The sequence below is a fragment of the Lontra canadensis genome, unplaced genomic scaffold, assembly GCF_010015895.1.
Source record: "Lontra canadensis isolate GAN:19392208 unplaced genomic scaffold, GSC_riverotter_1.0 scaffold713, whole genome shotgun sequence".
NCBI lineage: Eukaryota > Metazoa > Chordata > Mammalia > Carnivora > Mustelidae > Lontra > Lontra canadensis.
Genome location: NW_022631697.1, coordinates 1 through 7616, shown reverse-complemented (window position 1 = coordinate 7616; position 7616 = coordinate 1). Strand labels below are relative to the sequence as shown.

At 55.6% G+C, this 7616-nt stretch overlaps 1 protein-coding gene across 2 annotated transcripts; it reads right to left on the bottom strand.

Moving 5' to 3' along the window:
* Nucleotides 1-1528: 1528 nt before the first annotated feature.
* On the bottom strand, nt 1529-6589 carry LOC116863214 (zinc finger protein ZIC 2). 2 transcript variants are annotated; one of them, XM_032850704.1, is made up of 3 exons: nt 5177-6589; nt 3190-3353; nt 1529-2964 (listed from the first exon to the last, which is right to left on the bottom strand). In XM_032850704.1, the coding sequence occupies exons 1-3, from the start codon at nt 6246-6248 to the stop codon at nt 2617-2619; spliced, it is 1584 nt and encodes a 527-aa protein (XP_032706595.1). In that variant the 5' UTR covers nt 6249-6589; the 3' UTR covers nt 1529-2616. The 2 variants fall into 2 exon arrangements, with proteins under 2 accessions (XP_032706595.1, XP_032706596.1); XM_032850705.1 differs by having other exon boundaries at nt 2854-3001.
* Between the last annotated feature and the right edge of the window lie 1027 nt (nt 6590-7616).

Sequence of the window (7616 nt, the reverse complement as noted above, 5' to 3'; positions counted from 1 at the left end):
TTGCCCAAGTTATGATAAATATTTAAACTGATTCCTCGGCCCCCTCCTCCTCCGGAGGTGGCCTGGGGTGGGGGGTGGAGGGGGTTGAGAAACTATAAGCTTTTCCTCACAGCTTATAATGTGTTCAATGAACTCTCCCAAGGATCAGTAACATATGCCAATTATTTTAATAATTTTCCTTAATATTATTAGGGGTTATAAATTTGAATTTAATAGGGGCTTGATTGCTTCAGGAGCTGGTGCTTGGGCAGCTCGTTGGGCCGCTGGAGAGGACTAGCCAGGCCTCTGTCACCCTCTGGGGGACACACAAACTCACACACACACACACAGGCATGCACACCCCAGGCTGGAGTCTTTTCCTCCCCATTGAATAGGTGGCCTCCGGGAGGTCAGGGTAGCCCTGCTCTCCAAACGGCCCTCTGGCCTAGCCTGCTGGACCCTGCAGCTTAGGCCACTGCTGAAGGGGAAGAAGGTGAGGGAGAGAGAAGCACCCACCTGGCCACCCACGCCCTGGGTCTCTCTCCACCACCCCACCACCCCCGCAGAGTCCAGAGAGCTCACTGGGACATCCTAGGGAGGGGTCACCACGGTCGCCCTCAGCATCTACTCAGCGGTACTTGGGTGGAGGGGTGACTCAGGGACTGTAAGAGACTCTCCGAGGATACTCAGGAAGAGATGGAGATGTTTTGATGTCTCAGGGACTTAAATAATTTTCCCCATTCCTACCCTTCGATCATTAAAACTATTTTTTACCTTCTTCCTTAGAGTATCTTGTTTGAAATCCAGACCAGTTCTTGAAGGGGAGGGGAGTAAAGCTGGCGTTTGGTGCTCTGCCCCACTCACGTCCACCTGACCATTTCAATCTTTTTCTTATTCTATCTTACTGAATTCTTGAAGGGATTCTCTTTTGTCTTGGGGCAATGGTTTATTGCTTTCCTAAATTCAAATGTACTCTCTATCACCTTCTCTTGGACATCCTAGTTTTTGGTGCACAGCTTTGTGAAGATAAGCAAAATTTCTTGAGCAAGCTCTAAAATTTCAAGAAGAAACTTTTGGTAGAAAAGGGCCCTTAAAACTCTAATCACTGGGCCAAGTTCAAAAACAAAGTACTCAGCTCAGTTTTAAACGTACAATTAAAAATAACTATACCTCAGCTTTTCAGAGGGAAGGAGAGGAAAGGGGGGCCGGGAAGAGGAAAACAAAGAATAAGGAAATGTTTAGTGCTCTTAAATCCAGTCCAAATAGCTGAAAGAAAGGCATTCCCTCAGATAATGGAGCCATTAGAAACTCTGAAGGCTCCTGCCGCCATTCCTCACAGGGCCCTTCCAAAAATTTAATTCACTCTCAGCTACAAAGGACATAGAAAATAATTTTGAGACTTTCTGCCAAAGGGGCAGTTTGGCCTGGTTTCCGTGCATACACATACCTTCCTCCCCAGAATGCAAGGTGGTACCTCCCATTCATTTAGGCAGCCGATCAACCCTCAGCTTCCCGTTTTCTTTAATAACTTTGCTAGAAAAAAATAGTGTGTTCATGCAGTTTCAACACATTTTATTATATTTCTGTATGCATTACTCTCAAAACATATCACAAGAAATGATCAAACCACTTAAAACCTTCAAATAAAAAATCTGAAACAGTTTATGCCCACAATTGTACATATTTATAGTTAAGAAACATTCTTTATAAATATTGTTTCCTCTGTAGCAAGTTAATACCATAATTTAATTACAAATGGATAAATATGGTAACGGGTATTTACAGAAGGAAGGGTGTTATTACGGAAAAGCTAACGGCACGACGTTTATTTTCCCCCACAATCTTTCATACAGGAACTAACAAATTGAACTTGCAAAAGCACTAAAACATCACATGTAAACCCAGCTAACAGAAAAATACATTCACAAGCGTTGGTGGTGGTGTGTGTGCGCGCTGTGGATGAACGTGTTGAAGAAACAGAAGGGAGACTTTGGCACGGCTCGGTTTTTTTCCAGTCTATATAGTTGCATGAAGTTTACAATCAAGTTGCCTCATAAAAAGGAACACAATATTCAATACCACAATACAAAATAAACCATTTTCTTCCACATTACTTAAAAAGAAACCGGGTAAACTAAAAAGAGAAAAAGAAAAAGCCCATTACTTGGGGAAGGGAAGGGAAGAAAGGCAGGAAGGAACGCAATCCGGAGAGTTACAAATGGACAAACGTCTATACATCAAGAAGCCATTAAAACCACCTTGGAGAAGGAAGGAGTTTGCTATGTACAGTTTGTCAGAAGACTGGGAACTGGGCGAGAAGGAAAGAGGGCGGGGGGGGGCGGTTTAAGGATGGGGGTTTGGTTCAATATTTTTATGGGTTTTTAATTTTTTTAATTTTTTTATTTCTTATTTTAAGTTTTCAGCTTCTGAGACTCTGGAAGGGATATTTTTGCTTTTCATGCCTAGATTATTTTTTTAAAAAAACTTTTAAAAATCCTTCTGCTGGTAAAATCATTTTCATCATCATAAAAATCAGATTCATAATTTTAACAACACATCACAGGGTGCCCTCGGCGCTGGCCACCGGCAGGGCTGCGCCAGGGTGGGGACAGGGAGAGGGAGAGAGGCCCCGGCCTCTCACACGTACCATTCATTGAAGTTGGAAGAGAGGCCGCTGTGGCCCCCGGCTGTCCCGCTGCCCCCGCCAGAGCTGCCGCCGCCCCCGCCTCCCGCCCCGCCGCCGCCCCCGCCGCTGCCTCCGCCCGAGCCGCCGCCCGCCCCGCTGCCGCCGCCCGAGCCTCCGCCCCGGTGCACCGCGGAAACGGCCGCCGCGGCTGCTGCCGCCGCCGCCGCCGCCGCGGGGGAGAGGTTAGAGCTGCTCTGGGGTTCGGCGCTGGGGGACACCAGCCCCGGGGGCGTGGACGACTCGTAGCCCGAGCTGGCAGCCGGAGAGGACTCCGAGCCCTGAGGGGAGGACTCATGGACCTGCAAGACAAAAGCCGGGAGGGGAGACCAAAGGGGACTGGGTGTGAGTGCAGCTGCTGTGGGGCCGAGCTCCTGGCGGGAGCACCCCCAGAAAGCCCCCCCCTTACTTCCACGCCGTCCGGTCCCCAGGGCACCCTGGCCTTCCCAGGTTGGCCAGGGTTGTCCAGGCCGGCCCCGCACCGCGGGCCAGCCGCCTCGCAGTCCTCCCGGCCTCCCCGGTGGTACCTTCATGTGTTTCCGCAGCGAGCTGGGGTGCGTGTAGGACTTGTCGCACATCTTGCACAGATAGGGCTTATCGGAGGTGTGGACGTGCATGTGCTTCTTCCTGTCGCTGCTGTTGGCGAAGCGCCGGTCGCAACCCTCGAACTCACACTGGAACGGCTTCTCCCCTGCGGACAAAAACATCGGGACTTGCTGCCCGCACACCCAGAGCCCCTCAGAGCCGCTCAGAGCCCCCACCCACTCTGGAAGGAGCAAGGCCGCTTCCCGAAGGAAAAGAGGAATTGGAAGGGCCTGGGTCCCCTCACAGGTCGGATTGTTTCTGCGGCAGAACTAACATGAAATTAACCGCCTTCCCACCTGCCCGTCCTGCTTATTTACTTCATGTTTTAATTTTCTTCCAGACTGACACCCATTTCCTCCTATTTATAATGAATCTCAGGTAGCACCCGGCCCTGCCCACCTTTCCATAGGACTCTTGGACTCGCAGTTCTAACAAATTGGTCTCGCCATGGAGAAGCTGTTATTATGACAAAATATTTAGGGCATTATCAAAATCACACAGGCTGCTGGGCTGCTGTCGGTTTGTCTCTGGGGCCAATAGGCAATTACATTTGGAGTTGCTATGTTGTTTGGGGATGGGGCTGTGGATCATAACTGAGCCAATATTTTTCATCCAAAATTCTGCAAATTAAATTAACCGTTATTCTTAGTCTCACTTCTAGTCATCTTAAAAATAGGTCAAGAAAAAGGCAAATATTAGAGATAAGACAGCATCTAGCGATGGCAAAGGCACAGGCTGGGGGGGTGGTTTGCTCAGCAAAGCCTTTCAAAATCTCCCTGTTTAATTTTCTGGCGGTCCCTGCATCCTGTTGCCAGAATTCCAAATGCTTGGAGTCATTTAGAGGTGTGAGAACTCAAACAACGTTCCTCTTGGAAAGGGGACCATTTAACGTTAAATTCCATTAGCACCTAAATTGTTTTTTAAAGACATCCGCTCAGACACAGGACTCAAAAGCATTTCATGCAAATAAATTTCTCAAATTTTAAACCTTGTTAAAAGCTTGTCTCGCACCTCGGCTCCCTCCCTTCCCGGAAGAGAACAATAGGCCGCTGGCGCATCCCCACTTCGGAGTAAATATTGACGGGGGAAGTTGCTAAAACATTTGGCTTTCTTTTAGGAAATCGTCTGGCACGATTTTGGCTGGGACCTGGTCAGAGATGAATAATCTATGAGTCTAGAGGCGCCTTCTTTTTGCAGCTTCCTCTTCTCACGCGATTGCCCTGCGGGGCCGTGATGCCCCGGGGTTTTCTTTGACCGGGTTGTTGGTCCAAGTTTGGAATCGCAAACCCTCTGAAACCCATTAGAGAATTTCACAAACTCCTGCGAACCCACCGTAAAGCCCCGCAATCTACCCCGAAATGGGCTTTAAAAACACCTTTTTCTTTCTTTCTTTCCTTCTTTTTTTTTTTTTTTTAAATGAGAAATACCTTACCGCTTGGGCTCACAACAAATTCATTTAAGGGAAAAACAGTCCCGGGAAGGACTTTTGGACCGCGAGTACAAGAAGTGGGAAAACACATAAGCCACCCAAACACAGACACGCAGTCGGAGCAGAAAAGCACATCCAGACAAGCTGGCAAAATCCTCTCTAGGCTCGATTCCCGGGCACCGAATTGGAGAGCAGTTTTATTTTGTGCGTTCTATTTAGAACGGAAATTATTAACCGGGGCTGAGCAAACGAAGCGATTACATCCCCCAAAACATACATTTGATGTTACACCGACCATTTAAAACCCAATTTCCGTACATGGAAAAAACCCAGCCCAATAATATTCTTTCTTTCTCCAACAAAAACAAGCCGCTGGCTGTCTCGCACACACAAAAACACCTCCCATCCCAGAGCAAGAGCTGGCGGTCTGCGCGTTTCCCCCAGCCAACCAACCACAGCCTCTCTTCCCCGCGCCCCATTCCGTCCCGACCCGCATTTACCTGTGTGGGTCCTTTTGTGGATTTTGAGGTTCTCGGAGCGCGCGAAGACCTTGCCGCAGCCCGGGAAGGGGCAGGGGAAGGGCTTCTCGCCTGTGTGCACGCGGATGTGGTTGACCAGTTTGTATTTGGCCTTGAAGGGCTTGCCCTCGCGCGGACACTCCTCCCAGAAGCAGACGTGGTTGCTCTGTTCCGGGCCGCCGACGTGCTCCACGGAAACGTGGGTCACCAGCTCGTGCATGGTGCTGAAAGTTTTGTTGCAGCTCTTCTTGGGGTTGCTCAGCTGCTCGGGGTCGATCCACTTGCAGATGAGCTCCTGTTTGATGCACTGCTGCCGCATGTAGCGGAAAAAGGCACCAGGGTGGTGGTGGTGGTGGTGGTGGTGGGCCGCGGCCGCTGCCATGTTCATACCCATGTTCATATTCATGGGACCGTACTGGTTGTGGAGCTGCGCCGCCGAGTAGGGGTCGGTCCGCGGGCTGGCCACCTGGCGGTACTGCTCCGAGCGCCCGAACACCTCGCCGGGCAGCCCCAGGCGCATCTGCCCATTGAGCACATTCTGCGAGCCGTGAGGCCCGTGCTGCTCCGGGAGGCCGGGGAAGAGGAGGTGGCCCTGCGCGTCCGAGTGCGCATGGTGCAGGCCGCCCGCTCCTGGCCCAAACAGCCCGTGCTGCCCGCCGCCCGGCGCAGAGTCCCCGAAGCCGCGGCTGCGGAACAGGAAGTCCCGGGTGGAGTTGAAAGGCGGCCCAGAGTAGGAGCCGACGTGCGCGGCATGGGGCCCAAGCGCCGCGGCTGCAGCGGCAGCCGCGGCAGAGCCGGGGTAGGCGGCGGGGCCCTGCGACGTGAACGCCGAGCTCTGGCCGGGGGACAGCTCGTGTGCGCCGGGGTTGAGCTTGAAGGCGCCCATGTGCGCGGCCGCCGAGTCCACGAAGCCGTTCTGCGCCGCGGCCAGGCTCAGTTCGCGGTCCTGCATCTCCGCAGCTGCCGCCGCCGCCGCCGCGGCCGAGTGGTGATGGTGGCGCGCGAAGCTGCCCACCCCGATGGCCGGGAACTGCGGCCCCGCGTCTAGGAGCATGGCCAGCGCGCCCACCCGCCCCGCCGGCCCCGGCGAGCCCCGCACCTCCTCCGCTCCCACTCCCGCCCCGCGCGCGGTGCGTCCAGCGGCCGCCCGGCTCCGAGCGCAGGCGGCGGTGGTGGCGGTGGCGGCGGCTTCAGCCCCCGGAGCCGCGCTCCTGCGCCCTCCGCCTCCGCCGCCGCCTGGATCTGCCTCGGGCGGCCGGGCGCGGAGCAAAGGCGCGGAGAGGAAGAGGAGGAGGAGGCGGCGGCGGAGGAGGCGCGGGAGGAGGAGGAGGAGGTGGAGGAGGAGAAGAGTCCAAAGCCAGGCGGAGAACCAAAGTGTATTAAAGGAGCTGCGGCGGGGGCGGGCGGGCAGGGCAGGGGAGGGCGGGCGGGAGGAGGGAGCGGGAGGGAGGTGTGGGGAGCGGAGTGGAGAGGGGGGCCGACGGGGGGCGAGCGCAGCGCCGCGGCCCCCACCCCTGCGCGCACCCGCGCGCGCACGCACACACTCACTCGCTCGCACGCCCCGCGGACCCCGGGCCGGGCAGAGCCAAGCGGCGCGGGCAGAATGAAATCACAGCCGCGGCGGGGCCACCGTGCCCGAGCGCGGCGGCTATGCACCGGCTAGGCTAGCGGGCGAGGAGGAGACGGGGGCGAGCTCTGCGCTAGGCGCCCCGGCCCGGCGCGCCCACGGCTCCACCTGACGCGGCGGGGGCACTGGGGCGGCGGGCAGAGGCCGGGCGCCTTCTCCACCGCGCTCTGGGTCGGCCGTTCCCTCCCCCGCGGCCCTACTCGCGCCGCCCCGCGCGCGGCGGGTATTGTTCGGCGCAGCGGCCGCGGTGTTTAGCCCTCCTCGTCCTCCGCGCTTGGCATTGGCTGCGCCTCGCGTAGTAAACTTGCAGCAGCCGCGAATTCCCCCAGATGAAGGAAGCTGCCGCGCCGCTCCCTCTTTCTTTAAGTTGTGCGGGAGGAGGAGGCGAGGGAGGAGAGACGGGGGCTGTGGGAGGGGAGAAGGCTTGCAGAGGGAGGGGAGGAGGGGAGGCAGGGCTGAAAAACAATAACAACAATAAAAAAGTGAGCTCTAGCTCGCTCGCTCCCTCTCGCCCGTCGGCCACAGACGCTAGACCCGGAGCGGGCAGCCGCGCTCCCGAGGACCGACCGGAGTCCGAGATCCGAGCAAGTTCGAAGAAGCCAAAGCAGGTCCCCACCCCACCTCCCCCACCTCCCCCCCCGCGCTTCACGGGTGCGGTGGGCTCCGCTCTGTTTGTTTCGGTGGGCTCTGCAGCCGACGCCGCAGCCTTTTATTTATTTTTTATTTTTTTGTCTCCTCCTTTTTCTCTCCCCTCCCCCGCTCGCCCCCGCGTCTCCCGCCCGACCTCCCACCCTC

Bases quoted from the DNA above. Each gene is read 5' to 3' on its own strand.
- LOC116863214 (XM_032850704.1), bottom strand. From the start codon at position 6,248: ATGCTCCTAGACGCGGGGCCGCAGTTCCCGGCCATCGGGGTGGGCAGC. The intron at 3,354-5,176 runs GTAAATGCGGGT...TTTTGTCCGCAG, and splicing joins CCACAAAAGGACCCACACAG to GGGAGAAGCCGTTCCAGTGT. The intron at 2,965-3,189 runs GTACCACCGGGG...TTTGTCTTGCAG, and splicing joins CGCTGCGGAAACACATGAAG to GTCCATGAGTCCTCCCCTCA.